At 28.0% G+C, this 18,024-nt stretch overlaps 3 protein-coding genes across 6 annotated transcripts in view; 2 read left to right on the top strand and 1 right to left on the bottom strand.

Annotated features, from left to right (window-relative positions):
- Positions 1 to 1,463, top strand: part of LOC105253527 (rhophilin-2) — a 33,925-nt gene extending 32,462 nt beyond the window's left edge. For all 3 annotated transcript variants that reach the window (XM_011261614.3, XM_011261615.3, XM_011261613.3), the window contains exons 10-12: positions 122 to 351; positions 515 to 667; positions 936 to 1,463. In XM_011261614.3, the coding sequence (XP_011259916.1) occupies positions 122 to 351; positions 515 to 667; positions 936 to 1,139 (587 nt within the window). In that variant the 3' untranslated portion in view covers positions 1,140 to 1,463. The remainder of the gene's footprint in view (positions 1 to 121; positions 352 to 514; positions 668 to 935) is intronic.
- A 2,378-nt stretch (positions 1,464 to 3,841) lies between these two features.
- LOC105253530 (clavesin-1) lies at positions 3,842 to 15,207 on the top strand. 2 transcript variants are annotated; one of them, XM_011261619.3, is made up of 5 exons: positions 3,842 to 4,015; positions 11,642 to 12,041; positions 13,475 to 13,785; positions 13,844 to 13,937; positions 14,035 to 15,207. In XM_011261619.3, the coding sequence occupies exons 2-5, from the start codon at positions 11,645 to 11,647 to the stop codon at positions 14,184 to 14,186; spliced, it is 954 nt and encodes a 317-aa protein (XP_011259921.1). In that variant the 5' UTR covers positions 3,842 to 4,015; positions 11,642 to 11,644; the 3' UTR covers positions 14,187 to 15,207. The 2 variants fall into 2 exon arrangements, with proteins under 2 accessions (XP_011259921.1, XP_011259920.1); XM_011261618.3 differs by lacking the exon at positions 3,842 to 4,015 and adding an exon at positions 9,178 to 9,447.
- Positions 15,208 to 15,752: 545 nt separating this feature from the next.
- LOC105253529 (methylmalonic aciduria and homocystinuria type D homolog, mitochondrial) lies at positions 15,753 to 17,708 on the bottom strand. The gene is made up of 5 exons (XM_011261616.3): positions 17,556 to 17,708; positions 17,320 to 17,464; positions 16,406 to 16,818; positions 16,059 to 16,275; positions 15,753 to 15,914 (listed from the first exon to the last, which is right to left on the bottom strand). The coding sequence occupies exons 2-5, from the start codon at positions 17,462 to 17,464 to the stop codon at positions 15,844 to 15,846; spliced, it is 846 nt and encodes a 281-aa protein (XP_011259918.1). The 5' UTR covers positions 17,556 to 17,708; the 3' UTR covers positions 15,753 to 15,843.
- Between the last annotated feature and the right edge of the window lie 316 nt (positions 17,709 to 18,024).

The following is an 18,024-nucleotide window of genomic DNA, read 5'->3' as shown; positions in this document are numbered from 1 at the left end:
ATATCAATAATTTAATTTTGTTTCCTATATTTTGATAAAAAAGATAATTTAAAAGTATAAAATTTTTTAATTTTCATTTGAATTTAATTTTTAATTTTCATTTTTTATTTGCAAAAACCAGCTTCCACGAAGTTTCAACTTAGCATTACCCATCCGGATTTCGGGCAGCACGGAGTAGATGATCTTTTCAGATCGTTGGGACCCGTGGCAATATTTTCGGCCAAACGACACTGGACCGCGCCGCGATTGGTGCAGCTTCAAAGAGGCCCTGATGGCGAAGGTTTTGGATTTAGCGTACGCGGCGACGCTCCGGTGATAATAGCTGCCGTCGATCATAATTCACTGGCTGATGTAAGAGTATATTTGTTAACGAATTTTTATCAATTATAATTAATTTGATCGATTATCTACAGTAATACAATTGTACAATAATACTTTAATTTAATTTCAACCCTCTTTTTTTAATAATAACTATGACAACAATTAATAACAAGATAATTATTTTTCATTTTAGGTAGGCGGAATGAAGGAGGGTGATTTTATAGTCGGCATTGGCGACAAAGACGTCAAATGGGCATCTCACGAGCAAGTTGTACGGATGATAAAACAATGCGGTGACTTTATAAATTTGAAGTTGGTCACGCCAATGGACAGAAATTATTTAAAGGTAATTGATATAATCTATAAAATCTATATATCACTTTAATAAAGAGAATATATATAGCAATGCATGATACATTAATTATTAAAAATAGATACTTTAATTATTAAAAAAATTAAAGAATTATTTAAAAAAATATTTTTAAGAATATTCACAGCGATACATTATTAAGAATAATGATTATTCTCTTTTTGACTGAAACGGTATCATACTCTTTCGATAAATCATTTAAATAAATATGAGGAAGCTAGCAGGAATTATATAATTATTTTAGAAACCAGGGAAACCCAACAGTCACCACGATAAGGGCAGCGTTTCGGCGAGTAGCTCTTCTGGAGTGTCTTCCGGCCAGCCAAGCCCGGCGGGATCTGTCACTACGGCGCACGTAGTTAGGAGGCTTCCATGGAATCCGTTCAAAAAATCCGGCGCCCAACGCGAGAACAGAGATCTAACTTTCGACAATGTTATTCTCAGATGATTACCGGGCTAAAAATGTATCTAGACGTTGTCTGGATTTAAAGTAGATCGCAACAAAGAGATGATCGGTTCATATACGAAATAAGATTTGCGATTATCGATAGAATAGATTATCGATTACGAAAATTGAATATTATTCGGCATGAATAATAATCGAGACCCAATTTTACATGATTATGATATTGTTATTATCGTGATTTATGTATTATATGCGACAAATTTATATTTGTCACATAGACGATATGAATGACACGACCTTGTCAATTCGTTACACGAATAATGATTTATATTTATGCCGAAAAATATTCGATATTAACAATTTTTTTTGTCAAAATTCTCTATTTAGACATTTTTTTATACCTTTTTTTGAACAAATATATTTAGATCTACATTCAACAAATTCACAATTATATATTCTAAATATTAACAATATAAAATTTCTCTCAATGATTAATATTATAGATTTTTGTCGATGTTTTTATGAATAATAGTGCCAACCTATGTAAGAAATTAATCATAAAAAAATGCAAGAAAATCGCCCATTACCGTGTATATCAGTGGGCATACATTTTTTTACATGACTGAATTGATTCTTTTTGTCAGATCGTTTATGTAAGTTCGTTTACAACTGAAACGAAAACGTGTAGATAAATGTTCTGATAAATAGTCGTGTAGCGATACGGGATGCAACGAATTCCGCGATTGACACGCTTTGTACTTATAATTTCGTTAAAATGAATCGGGTGTTTATGCGAGCGTATTCGCACATCTGTACATTTATACATAGATGTAGCATCGGTAGAGGCGTGTGTACACAGCTTTTTATTTTATATATATATAAATATATATGTATATCATAATGAGAGAGAAATTATATCCAATTTCTTTTCGAGGGAAATGATTTTCATTTTAATTTTCCCAAATGCCCAAAAAATCTTATTGTTAGTTGATTGTGGGGGAATCAAGCTCGATTGGATTTCTGTGAAAAAGCGAATTTTAAAAAAGCATAACAACATATATTGTTGTGAAGTTTTTAATTAGATATAGCAGCCGAGAAGAAACACATATGATTTTTTTATACTCGAATATTTGGCGAATATTTTGATCTGTCTCAATATTATACAGACTACAAGATTTATTATTATTTTAAATTTTATCTTTCCTTGTTAATGCAACTTTTTTAAGATTAAATTTCTTTAGGATTTATCATTTTAATTATTGAAAAAATGATAATATAAATCTATTAAGCTATATCTGTCGCTAATTCAATATATATTCTGGATAAGTTATTAATAATGTAAGACTATCTTACTGAGATCGAACCGAGGTCGTTGCACTTTCGTTTCAATGAGTGTTGTTAGCTTTTAGGGTCGTCGGAGAAAGTGCAGCGGCTGAAGCGTTCTTGAAACGTGTTGTTAGCCACTCAGACGATACGAAACTTTCAAACTTGCATGACGATTATATTCAACGATATTACATTAATGTGATTAAAATTTCATAGTATTTTGCGTCTGAAGATAAATACATACAAAATTATAGTAAATTTCACGAAATTATCTCAGACACTTCTCAAAATGATAAAAAATCAAGTTATTTTTTATTCAATTCGCTAAAAAATATACAAATAATATTTTTTATTTTATTAATAAAGTTATTGAGCTTAGTAAAAATCTAGTTAATTTTTAAAAATTAATTAATATGTGCATAAAATGACATTCGTAAGAAAAATGATTGCTTCAATGACTACTGAATTTATTTTAGTAACAAATGCAGCATAAAAATGATAACAAATGTCGTTTTAAAACGATATGTTTAATACATACATATGTTATACATTTTTAACAAAGTATATAATTATCAGTTATTTTAATTTCTAATCATTTTTTATCTATATCGCTCATCACTGTACAAATATGTCTAAAAACATTGCGTGCTGCAAATTTTCTCTCTTTATCCTATTTTTCGCATGATAAGCACAATAAAATGATTAAATTGCACCGCTGGATTCATGAATATGCATTGATTCAAAAGTCTCATTTAAGAGTCTATACATAATTGGCCTCCAAGTTTCGTTACGGCCATAAAACAATTCCATCGAGATTTCTACTTTCTTGAACCAACGCTGTTGAACAGCTTTACATGTGATTACACAAAGGATACAACATAATTCAAGTATATTTTGGTAAATCTTAAGAATTAAAGAAATACTTTAATACAAAATATAAAGATCCAATTTCGCAAAATAAAAAATATGTAATTTAAATGTAATTAAATTATATAAATTTAAATTTAATTTAAATCTAATAAATATAAATTTAAATACAATTATAAATTCAATTGAAATAAATATAACATAAATATAACATTATTTAATAAAATTACATTAAAGTTAAATTATTAATTAAATATAAAATTAAACATTACACTTAAATAATTAATTTAAGACTTACTTTAAGATTTAATACTTTATTTTAATTTAAAACAACTTTTATAATATATTTTTACTATGATTTTCAAATAATCTCAGTGTGATTTTGATATTAATGCAAATTTTAAATACAATGATTATCTAACAATTTTTGCTTGCAATATGGAACTTGTTTTATAAACTTAAGTGATTATTAAGTAAATTGTGTTCTCACATGCTTAACACTAGTCGCTTTTTTAAGTGACATATCAGTAACATTGCAAAGTAAAGAGAACTCGAAGAAAGACGTATCGAATTCTAATATCGAAAAATACAGTGAGAAATAGAAAGGCGTATTATATGATATATATATATATAAACACGTGTTGTGACTTTCACCGACGCAACGTCAGAAAACGTTGCTGTGTGCCAACGATAGATATTACGCAATAATTTACGCAGTTATAACGGTAAGCAGGCATGCGGTACGTCCGGTTGTAGCATTTGCGGTTAAATTTCACGGAATAAAAGGCGGAATAAAGCACCTGATTATCCGAACACGCTTAACCGAGCTGATGAGCAAAGCTCTTTCCTCGCTTTCTAGACATAATGAAAAAATAAGTTTTAATCGCAATTTTTTATATCAAAATTAGTAACCTGGCAAAATTGGATAGACACATGAAACAATGAATATTATAAGATTTTATTGCATCGTGGATGGAAAAATATAGACTCGATTTTAAACAAATTAAAATAACGGGGCGCATATTTTGAAATGTAGAAAAAAGAAATAATGAACCTAAAAGCTCTTGTGTAGTCAATCTATAGAGGACAAAGTTCTCGGCATTTCTTTAAACGTTGCTTACCAATTCGGTCATCGCGACAGCAAACATGAACAGCAGATTTGCCTTGTTATTCTGAAGCCGAATCTCAATATTCAAAATTCGAAACGTTGAACGAACAAGCCGTCATTTTCCAGATTTAGAAATATGAATCTCTTTCATAAATGCCTAGTGAGACTCTTCGTATGCTAAATAACGAAATAATCAACGTCTACAAGTCAAATAGTTTCATTTTTTCTGCGATCATTTTAAATACGTGAGTTTATTTGCAAGTACGTCATTTGAAATCTAAAAAGAGTTACTTGACGATAATAATCAATCATTATTTAGCTCAGATTTCTGTTTTGCAAGCTAAATAATTTTATACGTCACTACACACTCTTGTGTATAATTTTTTTAAATTTTACCTTGTAGCACACAATATTTATCTTCCCCAATTTATTATAAAATAATTTATAATAACGTCAACTAAATTGTTATTAAATTAATTTATTTCTTAAATATATCTAAATATATTTTTTTATATTAAAGAAAAGTATCTCTGCAAAAGATATATATTAAAAATTGATATATATATATATTAATATTATATTATAAATTTCATTTATTTGAGATTCCTCCTTCCCTTCTCTCTCTCCCTCCTCTTGTGATTCATTATTACGATAAGAAAAATAGGTAATTATCTAGGAGAACCTCACCGACTTTGATCTTGACATATATGTGAGTAACTTCCAAAAAGTTTTAGTTGACGGTTGTTTATTAAGAAGTTATTAACAATTCTGTAGTAATTACATACAATTATTTAATTCTGTAGTAAAAACATAGTAAAAACATGCATTAAATGCGCAATGTATTCAGTACATACCTACGAATTAAGTAACATTTAATGTTGCAGATATAATGTATACCATTTTGTAGAGTTCTACATAACTTTCTAACATGTGCCATCGATTTTCCTAAATTTAGAAAAAAAAATTAGAAGTTACAATTGTATGTACTGATTTATTATAAGTTTAAATAATCTGTGTTTGTTATAGGATACATTGTTACTAATGTTTGAAAAAATGATTCGATTCTATTCCTGTATTTATATTCTCGTTTAAATAAAAATTCAGCGATGTAAGCACTGTAATGTTTTTGTCTAATTTCATATTTCGGAATTGTAGCACGTAAATCTCGTTATACGTCATGCATTCAATATTTTACGTATGAGCACCTGATTCCGGATCTACAAAATGTTGTGGTTAGATTTACAGTGCAATGAATAAATCCTGCTTCTCTTAAACAATTGTAAGTTTTCGCACAATCAGCATAGATGATGGAATGTGCGCGATTCATCGTTTTATGACTGCCAATAAAGTTTTCGAATTTCTTGCTGAAACCGATTCGATGAATATTTTTTTCGTTTGTCTATTGATGCCACTGAATATCAATTAACTCGTAGCTGCTCGACCTTTCTGATATTTTCTTTTTCCAATTTTTGCTTCGTCAATTTCAACTATGTGATCTGAACCATCAATTTGCAAATTTTGTCGCGACACCCAAAACTCAAAAACCTATAAAAAATAATTAAAAAATTAAAATTAAAATAAAAAATTAAAATTAAAATTAAAATAAAAAATTGAATAATAATAACATAGATAATTTACCTCTCGACAAAAGGAAGACCAAATCACTGTTTGTATGCTAATCGAAAGTTCATTCATTAAACGTTATTATATGGCGGCGAATGATAAACAAAATAACCGATAAAACGACAAATTTTTTTCAAGTCCCTTCGTATATGCTCAAATCACGTTCCATTAAATGCACTAATTTTATAGCCACAATAAATTTTTTGTCTTTTCTTTTTATTTATAATCTTATAAGATACACTGGAACATCGAAAAAATAATGTTTCGCGATTTAACTTTAATTCTGATCTACATTTTGAACAAATAATTGTATCACGTATAACACGATGGAAAATTAAAAAATGCAATAGAGTATCATAATTATCGATGCCCAGATAGAACATGAAACTGACAGGTGATGTCATAATGACATCATTATGACATCACCTAAAGTCATTTTAGAAAAATCATAATCATTTCATTTGATATGCTTTTGGCAATGTTTTGGTGACTTATTTTTGATATTAAACAATTTTAGCGAATCCTGTTGGAGAATATATATACTTCGCGTAATCTTAAGAATCAATCATAATAATATCATTTTTTATATATATTACGCAATTACTTGTTTATTTAATTATTCATATATTTTAATTATATTTAAGCAACATAATCTTTTTAAAATTATATAATGCAATTATTGAACTTAAAAATTTATGATTCTTTTTGTCATCTTTAACTCATTTTTTAATCATTTTTGTTTAGATAACTTTTAAGTGATAAATAAAATCATGATGACGTCATAATGATGTCATTATGAGTTTCATGTTCTATTTGGATGACTCGGAGAATAATTGATATAATTTGATATAATTTCATGTTAATTATTCCCTTCAATGGTCGAAATCACACTATCTACTCCTTCATCCTTCTTCTTATACATTCCGGAACAGTACAATCAAAACAATTACACAGCAGAAGTCTTACTTACATTGTTATAATAGCAATTCAAATATTTTCGGAATCGAATACATACAATAGCACATTTTGTTTCACTGAAAGCAGGAGAAGTAGGAACGATGTATATTGGATAAAAAAACATGGCAAAATACATGCAACAGAGTAGATCTCCCTGTGGGGGCCTTGACTTGCGGAAGATATAATCTAACCCAAAGCTATTTCTAATTTAAAACTAAATTTTGCTTGGAAATGGACCTTGCTTTACGTGAACTTCAATTGTTCACAACTTTTTAACAAACAAAGACAGCCGAATAAAACTTGTTCGAGGTTACTCAAGATCAAAATCATCGATGAGGTTGCCGTTCTTCTAGATAATTACCGAAAAATATTCACAAATATTTTATATTGCACTGGAAAAATATAGAGAATAATTGCATCAAGTTTATAAATTTTTCGATGAAATTGATCTGACTGCGCAAAGAGCAATGATATAGATATAGATATATATATTATATGATGTGAGGAAAAATTAATCATGATATTCATTAGAGCACTCGGCAATTCTCGCTCGAATGAGCGAGTGAAAGCAAAATGAAAGATTACGAAAAGAAAGTGAATCTTTCAGCAGAGTTGGCATTCGAGAATGGTAACTGAGCTTCTTTGGTGCTTTTTATACTAAGGAAAGTAACACAATACTTTAATTCATATATACGTGAATCATGAACCAACTATTCAAGATATATTAACGAAAATTTGGCAATAATTTCTTTTTCATTTAATGTAACAAAACTTGTCAACTTCTCCTCTTTTATGTAACCTAAGTTGCTTTAAACTTTTACAACATATAAGAAAGTAAGAGAAATTATATAGATTGCATGAAGTATAAACTATTTTTAGATATATATATCTTGCGAGAAAGTGAATATATTTTTTTATGCAGAGATATTTTTTTATGTGAATAAACTGCACATATATGCAAGTACAGGAACTTACTTAAAATATCAACGTTAATATTTATAGCTTTAGCATCATGTTGCAACAGTCTAAAAAATTATATTTTCTTTCATTTAATTTTAAGATTATATTTGATGAGGACAAATGTATGATTAAATTTAGCATTACATAAATACTAGTTATTGCATTTGACAATTCGCATTTGTCAATGCAAATGAGTAACAGCCGGTTCAGCTTTAGATGTAGATATTATGTGATGGAACGTAAATTGCCATTGTCTTCCTACATTAATGACCGTTGTAAATTAGTTTCATGAATTATACGTTAAAAATCCTTTTTGGAAAAAAATTATTATTATTTTTAATCAACAAAATAATTAATTAACTTTATATTAACAATTAATGTATCTAAAATATTAATCTCATATATAATCACAAAATTGAAAGAGGAATCCCTGAAAATTTGAGAAGTTTTGCTAATTTAAAATTGTGAATAAATTACAGTGTTCCGCTTTCATTTTAATTTACTTTAATTTACTAGATAAAAGATAAGCATACTAATAAATACTTTAATAATATTTATGAAAAGTTTCGCTAATTAAATTAATATATTGAAGAAAAGTCCTTGATATGTACATATATATAGAAGTTTCGCTAATTAGTGAAATTTTTTATAAATGAATGGTATGATTTTAGCGAAATTTTTCATAAATATTAGAATGGTATGATTTTAGCAAAACTTTATAAATATTGTTAGAATATTAATAAGATGATCTCTTCACGGATTAAAATGAAAGCAGAAAACATAACAAATTCAAAATTTATGTCATACATGTAACATTGAAAAAGACAACATAATTAAATTTGTTTCAAATTTTATTTAAGAATTAAAAATTAATATTTATGTAAAAAATTATTAATAAGTTTAAAAAGTATATTCTAATTTCATTCATTAAAATCATTTAAATAGATTGGTTATTTATATTGGAATCAATAAATATGTGGTCTTTTTATATCAAGGATTTTTTTAAATATATAATAGATATTGACATTATTATATGCATATTCTGTTGTAATATCTTGAAAGTATTTACTTGTGCGACATGCAATAGGCGAACATACACTCGCGGATGTAAGTGCGAGCGAGAGATGGAAAACGTCGACAAGATGTAGGTGAAGGTCCTGAGAGTCCGTTCATGTTGAAGAGTCAGTACCACCACGACAATCCCGCTTTAAATTGACCAGCCGATCGAGCAGCCGGATTACTTTGGTGTACATCGCTCGACAGTCAACATCTCTTTCTCATTTGATACTGTGCGTTTAGTCAGATCTTTCATTCCGCGTCGCGGATAGACGTGGTTTGCAAACTAGTCACTAAGTGGAATTAAAACAGTGTAAAAGAAAGTATCGATTGAAAGTCTCAATCAATCTGGATGAATTCGACACGATAGAATCCAGCAACAATTAAAACTTTGCGAAGAAACCTAAAGAAAAACAGAAGAAAAAAGGAATCATCTCAGAGAAGGAAGAAAAAGTAAATCGGGTTAATCAAATATTAATTATTAATCTGTCAAGTGCGTGTAGGGTAAAATATCTTGTATAATTAAAACTTATGTATCACATATGCATATTAAGATGCGACTCTGAATCAATTAAATTAAAAAGGAAAATTTTTTAGAAAATTATTTTAACAAATTATTAAAAATTAAATTTGTTGCAAAATATTTTTTAAAACATAAATAAACGTTCCGTTTTTAACAAATTAGACAAAGAATAGTATTCATTAAAGTACAAATTAAGCTTCATACGGAACTGAAAGAAGGACATGAGAATGAAGGGAAAATGAGGACGAAAAAAAAAACGCGGACGTTGAAAAATACAAGAGCAAGAAACCGGAACTGTTAAATTGACCAATTAATAAAAAAAACGAATCAAAATTTTTAACAAGGCACATCATTTAGAGCCTTCTTCGCGGATAGACAAAAGCATTTGGCGAACGCGAATGGTAAAAGTGGATCAATGCAACCAGTCCATTGAGTTTGCGCTATAATTTTCTCGCAAATTCCTTACGTTGCCTTTTCCATTTTATAGAATCTATAAATCTTTTGCGATAATGATATAAATTGCTATTCTTTCAACGTTAAGGAAATAAATTAATTCAGTGTTTTTTTAACAAAAATTAAAATTTATATTATTATTAAAATAGAAGATTTCAATTTTAATTGTCAAAGTAATTTTTGCTTTTTAGATATCTTTACGTTATTTTTGAAAGAATTTTTTAATCCCAAGACGAAAAAAATTTTTTAGACTTCTAATCGGAATGAAATTGATCACTTAAATCAAAGTTTCAATCACGATTTTGATATCATTTCTTCTTATCTTATAATTCGTTTTCTTTCCTCTCATTTTAATGAATTTAATTCTAAATATTCTTATCTAATCTTATTTTAATGAATTTTAATATTCTATCTGATCTTATTTTAATAAATAAAAATGTTGAATTAATTTGCGTACCTACTTTCGGGTTGAAACAATATTGCGCTCATGCACATTTACGATATGGCTTGGGATAGAAAGTTGGGTACATCGCAAAATGTATGTGTGTTCTCGTTGCGCAGAGGCCACTTGGTATACTACTTCCTCTCGATGTCTCACTTTCATTCCGCGAGTTGCTTAAACACTATATATACATGTGCGGAATTATAAAAATGAGCTCTCTCATTGTGATCATTGAATATGGCTTTTCAAAATAAATACTGAAAAGTCTCGGTACTATCAATTTTAAAATTGTTGTTTGCGTGATACCAAAGGTATCTGCATTAAAATTATTTTTACAAAATTATTAACTGAATATTATTCAATTAAATTTTAATATTATTTAATTAAATTAAATATTAAAATTAGTGTAATATATAAAAATTTTATTGAAAGCTTAATTTTAAATATGAAAAGCATAGGAAAAATATTAATATATTATATCTACTTTTTTATTTTATTTAAAACTTATAAATAGTAATATTTTTTATTAATAATTAAATGTACATGTTGCTGGAATTTAATTTAATAAAGAGAAATAAAAATTAAATTAATTTAAAGAATTTAAAGAAACATTGCTACATGTGTATCATAATTTAATATCATATTTTTTACATCAATAATGTAATCTTTATGCAAATTTTCAATCTTTCTTTCTTATTTTTTGCTATATTAATGTAATTCTTTATTACAGACTACACACTATGTACAATGTCTCGATGTTCTGTCTGCTTTCTCTTTACGCTCCACATCATATTAACAGCTCCTAGCAAGCAACAATTTGACCAAGAATTCTAGTTCGATTTTCTAGTTTTACTAATATGACTTTTTTACATCTTTAGTAGCAATTATTATCTCATTAGTTCATAAATTAAAAAAGAATTAATTGCCGACATTCTAATTTCTAATTACATGAAAAATTAGTTTTTCTATCAATTTAAATATATCTAATTACATGAAAAATTAGTTTTTCTATAAATTTAAATATATGTACCTCATTAGTTCATAAATTAAATAAAAATTAATTGTCGACATTCTAATTTCTAATTACATGAAAAATTAATTTTTCTATCAATTTAAATATATGTACCTTATGGCTCGTATTTTTCGAGAGATATAAAACCAGGATAACGTTGTTCAATCGGGACACAGAATCCATCGGGATAGAATGTCAAGCTCGAATTACTTTTCAGACAATGGTGACGGAGGGGCAGCCAGAAGAGTATGACAAGTATAAGAGCACGTTGGACGTGGAGACGCTGGAAGCGGCCAGACTGGAGCTTCGCGAGGATGACAACACGAGGGAACAGGCTTTGGAGCAATTCCGTCATTGGATCCAGAAGCATCCGGCGATCAAAAAGTGTAGGACTGACTCGCTATTCCTGTTGAGATTCCTCAGGACGAAGAAGTTCAGTCTACCGATGGCGCAGGAGATGCTCGAGCGCTATCTCACCATCAGACAACTCTATCCAGACTGGTTCCAGAAGCTCGACATCGATGACCCGGACCTCGAAGCCATCATCGATAGTGGCTACTTGGTACCTTTACCGAAACGGGATCGACACGGTCGAAAAGTGATACTGTCATGTGCGGGTAAGAATTTTAAAAAAGATTGCAAAAGTTCAAAGATTAATTTAAAGTACAACAAAAAACACGACATTTTAAAAATTATATATCTTTCTTAATAATAAGTAACATTGATTTTTAAATCAATTTACTTTAATAGTGCATTATTAAATTGTTTATTTCTATTTGGATATTTTAGATTGATGTAGAAGAAAGCAATTCTTTCTATCTGACCTAATCATCTTACATAAATTATATTAAATAATTGCAATTAAATGTAAAAATTATAAATATAATATTAAATATATATAATTATAATAAAAATTAAATCGAAATTGGCAAATAAGAGCCATAGCTGGTAGTTGGAGCGCAAGGAAGAAACAACACTTCCATCTTCCTATCTTATTCTTCGTTTATTTAAAAAAAATAAAAATAATTATATTAATAACAAAAACGAAACGTTTCAGATCATCTTTTGATTCCCCCTCAACGCGATGTTAACAATATATTATAAATTATAATAATAATTGTATATCTTTCACGTCGATTTGAAATTTAATGATGAAACGTACAAGTACATCCTCGGTTGTTAGGATATAAATTTAGACTTAACCGAGGACAAACTCGATTGATTCAATGATAACAGGCATACAAATATATGAAGGAACGTCTCATATCCTTGATAATCTATCATATAGCCTTATATAATTGATAATTTAAACAATCGAGGACATACATTCTATCATTGAATTTCAAACCAACATAAAAGACACATAATCACAATTCGTAATATATATTGTTAATATTCTGCTGAGGATCAAAAGATGATCCGAAATGTTTTGTTTGTTATTAATGTGATTATTTTTACTTCAATATTTTTATTTTTTTGAAATAAAAATAATTATAACTTATAAATAATAACAAACGAAGAATAAGAAAGTAAAAGGAAGTGTTATTTCTTCCTTGCGCTCCAATTACTATGGCTCTTTCGATTTAATTTTTATTAATTATTATTTGAGCCAAATTTGAAAATTCTTATTTAATATAATTATAAATATAATAAATAGTTATAATACAATTACTATATTATAAATATAAAGATAATTTATTTATTATTTAATATATTATATTATAAATTTTTTATTATATTATAAATTATAAATATAATTTATTTAACATAATTATAAATATAATAAATAATTATAATATAATTATTATATTATAAATATAAATTTTCCTTATTTTTACAAAGAACTCTAAACTGTAGATTTAAGTTTGCTTTACAATACTGATTTACATATATTTTACATCTCTTTGAATTTCACAAAAAAAAAATCCTTTATTTCGTGTTTCAAAAATTATTATTATTAACGTATAACATTTTTCTGCTTTATAACTTTATGAGATTGTTCTCCATGTATATTAGATGTTTGTACTTTATTTTTCTGTTTATTTTTTAGGACGTTTCGATCCTTGCAAATTCTCGTCGATACACATGGCTCGGGTCCACAGCATGGTGGTGGAGAGTCTGATGGACGACGAGGAAAATCAGATCCGCGGTTATACACATCTCAATGACGAGTCCGGATTGACCATGAGCCATCTCAGTGCGTGGTCCTTCACGGACATTCGCAATATGTTGAGATGCATACAGAACAGCACCCCGATGCGACACAAGGAAACCCACTTGATCAATATTCCCGGCAGCGTGGCAAAAATCATTGAGTTCGCCATCTCGCTTCTTAATGATAAGCTCAAGTCTCGCGTTATGGTAAATATTACAAATTACTCTTACATAAATTTACATAACTGACAAATAACTTTGACAGATACACAAGGATATAGAGGAGCTGAGAGAAGCGATAGATCCGAAGATTCTGCCGAAGGAATACGGAGGAGAAATTCCACTCTCGGAAATGATCGGTAGGTGATGGATTCCTCTCGTAATTTTTCCCTCGTATTTTTTTAATTTTATATAATTTTACATCCTTTTTTCTCTCACAATTTCTTTGTCTTTCAGCTGAATTCAAAAAGGAACTGAAAGAGAAGAGAAATCAACTCAAAGCTCTCGATGATATGTACATCGAGATTTCACTGAAAGATTATCACGCAGCTAATAACGAAGAGTTGGGTGGAATATGCGGTTCGTTTCGAAAGTTGGAAGTCGACTGAGGGCTAATTTATTTCTATTTCAATCCCGTATCGATAGCATCTAATTTTAATAGTTATTTCCGTCTGCTTGCACATCAAGGAGCAGTTTTATAAAAAATTGAGATACTTTGTTTTCTTCTCTTCTTAGCGCAAAATATCATTTATATAGGAATATGTCATATTATGCTGCGACATAGAAATTATAAACATGTTGAACGAGTATGCAAATGATTATAAATGCATCTCAACAATTATAATTGATTTTAAAACTATTCGTATAGCCATTTTCTCTTTAGATTCTATTTACAACGAAAAAAATTTTTAATGTTAAAGCATTAACATGTTTAGCATTAACATTGGTACATTGGATCTGTACATTAAATATAAGGGAATTTATTTTTATGCTGCAATACCTCGTAAAGAGCATTGTGTGAATAGTATTTCAGTTATTCATTAACTTATGCAATAAGTCTTTCTTATATAACAATTAAGATTTAGTAACGCATACGAGTGAGTTAATACTCATTTCGCCGGTGGTACCAAGTTACCTATGACTTATAAGTCTTGACTATATCTTAGGATGTGATCTGACACACCACTCCAATCGTTCCTTGTCGTTGCAATTATCAAGCATACACTTGCGATCGCATCGTTTTATAATTAGCAGAAGCTTTATATACATATATGAATTAAAATACAAAGCTTAAGCATATATGTAAACATAAGAGTTTATAAAGTTACATCTTTGTTGAAGTTTTTAGTTATGTTTTTAGTGAATAAAATAAAACTCTGGGATGTTTGACATGATTTTCTTGTGGATTTATAGTATATAATTATAATCTTTTAATTATTTAGTCATTTTTAATTATTCTAAGTACATTCAAATTGTTACCGAATCCCAATTATACAGCACGCATATTCTCACTGATATTTAGCAGATATTTTCTATTTAGTGAAAAATGATAATTCTGACTTCATTTCTCTAATATGAAAATTTATAAATACAAGAATATCAGACAGCCATCTTATGCTGAATATTACAGCTTCCAATTTAACATCTTTCATATTTTTTCATTCATAATGTCATAATTTTATTTTTTATTCATTTCTTAGTATGCATTGATAGAATAAACAGTTTATAGCAGTTCTGTAAATTATTGCATATATAAATAAAAAAAAAAAGATCATTATTCATTACTTATATTGCAAGGATTTTTCCAAATAAGACCAAAATAAAAGCTATAATTTAAAACTTTAATTAGAACATTAATCTTTTTACTAAATAAACGTAGATTATTATACGCCTAGACGACACAAGGCGCAGTCCACTAGCACAATGATTGAAAATCTATAAATAAAATAAACAGAATCATTGAATCAGTTATTCAACATCATGATATTCAAAAAAAAAAAAAAAAAAAAAAAAAAAAAAAAAAAAAAAAAAAAAAAAAAAAAAAAAAAAAAAAAAAAAAAAAAAAAAAAAAAAAAAAAAAAAAAAAAAAAAAAAAAAAAAAAAAAAAAAAAAAAAAAAAAAAAAAAAAACAATCATTGTTCCACCATATTTTTCAATTGTTTATGCATACGTGGATGCGCAATATTTTTTCAATTTTAAAGATAGATCGGTCAATATAAGTAAACTAAATATTTTTCTTTATATATTATATACATGTATATATTTCTATTGATCCTCATCATTGATTATTTGTTCTAAAAACTCAATGTTTGGCGGTGCTGTGGTGTAAAGGCTTCCTGAAATCGAAAGGAGAAAATTGAAATGCAACAATACAAACTAAATATTAGAATCTTTGTATAACGAAAAGATTATTATAAAATTGCAAATATATCCATATTTAAAAAATGCCGCATTATTTTCATTATGCACGGTTTACATACCAATAAAATTTTGTAGACTATTGTCAAATGTAATAATTTTGCAATTGTTTCTTTGTTTTATTTTAAATCCTACACAGCGAAATCGTTCATCGGTTTCATACAAGTTGACGCTCTTTCGCGAACTCAAGTGGGGTTGTCCACTAAAGGGATTAATAAAGTCTGCCCAATAACCAGCCATCTTGAGCTTGGTGCATATATTCCAGGCTGCTAAAACAAACTAATAGACTAATTATATTTCATCAATATTTTCCATTTTTAAATTTTATTTATATAACTATCATACTATGATACTATTATATCATAAATATCATACTATAATATTGCAATATAATATATATTTAGCTCACAAATTTGGCAAGTTTCTCTGTTTCGATTTCCTTACGCCATCTCATTGATTTAAGATTTGCCTTCTGATTAATAGTTATAATAGTGAGTTGCGATGAGGTCACGTCTAAGCATTCTGGAAATAATTCTTCTATGCTTTTTCGCAAGAGAACAGGACATTCTTGCGCTACATAATCTAACATTGGATGCATGACTTTCCAATTTCTCTGACTTCTTTGATATCCATTTTCATTATTTAAAGATTCTATTAATGCTTCTTCTTCAGATGCTTCATCAAAATAAGTCTTAACTTGGGCAGTGGTTGTAGCATCTAACCAAGCAGGTCCTACGCTTCCAGGAAGATAAAATCGGAAGCCTCTTGGTGTTAACAATTTCCAGTTAGAATTGGTATCCCATGCATTGTTGTCAATATCACCTTTTTGTAAAATATCCATAACAACAAATATAGATTAATATAGATTAAATATTTAAATAATTTAAATGAAAAATGTACTTTTTGATATATAAAATTTGACAGTTAATAAAAGTAGTTTTAATATAAATATTTCGCAGCTGGTATAAAATCTAATTAGCAAGAAATTATAATCTATTCTGACATAATAATTAGGCTGGAGATTATTGTATCATTTTTCATATGATTGATATACGCAATCTGAATATAATTCTCTACAAGCATTTTTAATATGTATTTAATTATAAATACATATTTTTGCAAAAAAATATATAAAATTTTTAGAATTTTTTATAAATCAATAATATTGTTCTAGGAAGATAGAAGACAATGATAACTTGATTGATATAAGTTTTAATAATTAGTATATGGATTTTGAGGAAAATTGCAGATTTTAGATATGACCTAGGTCAATGACGTTGGCTTTTTCTTTGTTAAATAACGGGATGAAATGATACCACTCACCGTCCAAGGAGTCACCATTAGATTTGACAACCTTGTCTAAAAAGGTACTTGTGCTTCTGTCGCTTCGACGTGAATAGAGAGCTCTCGGAACCAAATTAAATAGCAACGAAATACCGCGCTTTCCCCCGTATCTTATATAGAGCATCTGGAAGTGATGTTTTTGTAGGTTACATTCACGAATCAATCAGCTGAGAAACCATCACTTCGCGCTCTCGCGGATAAGCATGATCCTTTACCGTTTCGAGTAACAATACATCACTGGGACGTGGACACAATTTACATAGTAAATTTCGATAAGGCAATGAAAACAATATATTTGCGTACACTCGATTAAAAACTATACCTATCTATACTCTTTATTTATAATACAGCGTATTAAGTGCGTTCGAAAATCCTACTCGTGGGCACTGAATTGTCCTGTGATTGGTCAATTAAATTCTATTTTAATAGATTTATAAAATCATAAAAATTCTATTTTAATAAATTTATAAAATCATAACAAATATAAAAAATATCAATTTTTGTAAAACAAATAATTTGAAATTTTTTAATAGAATTTACATGAGGATACACTTTTAGAGATATTGCAATATTTTCTATTTTAATTTTATAACAAACAAAATTACATGATATATATTATCAACTATTTTTTATTTATTTTCTTTATGAATTTTTTATATATTATATATAAATTACATTGCATGT

This window comes from Camponotus floridanus, unplaced genomic scaffold (assembly GCF_003227725.1).
Source record: "Camponotus floridanus strain SB8 unplaced genomic scaffold, Cflo_v7.5 scaffold1, whole genome shotgun sequence".
Classification (NCBI taxonomy): Eukaryota; Metazoa; Arthropoda; class Insecta; order Hymenoptera; family Formicidae; genus Camponotus; species Camponotus floridanus.
The sequence above is the reverse complement of the archived record's forward strand: the minus strand, read 5'-3'. Positions and strand labels throughout refer to the sequence as shown.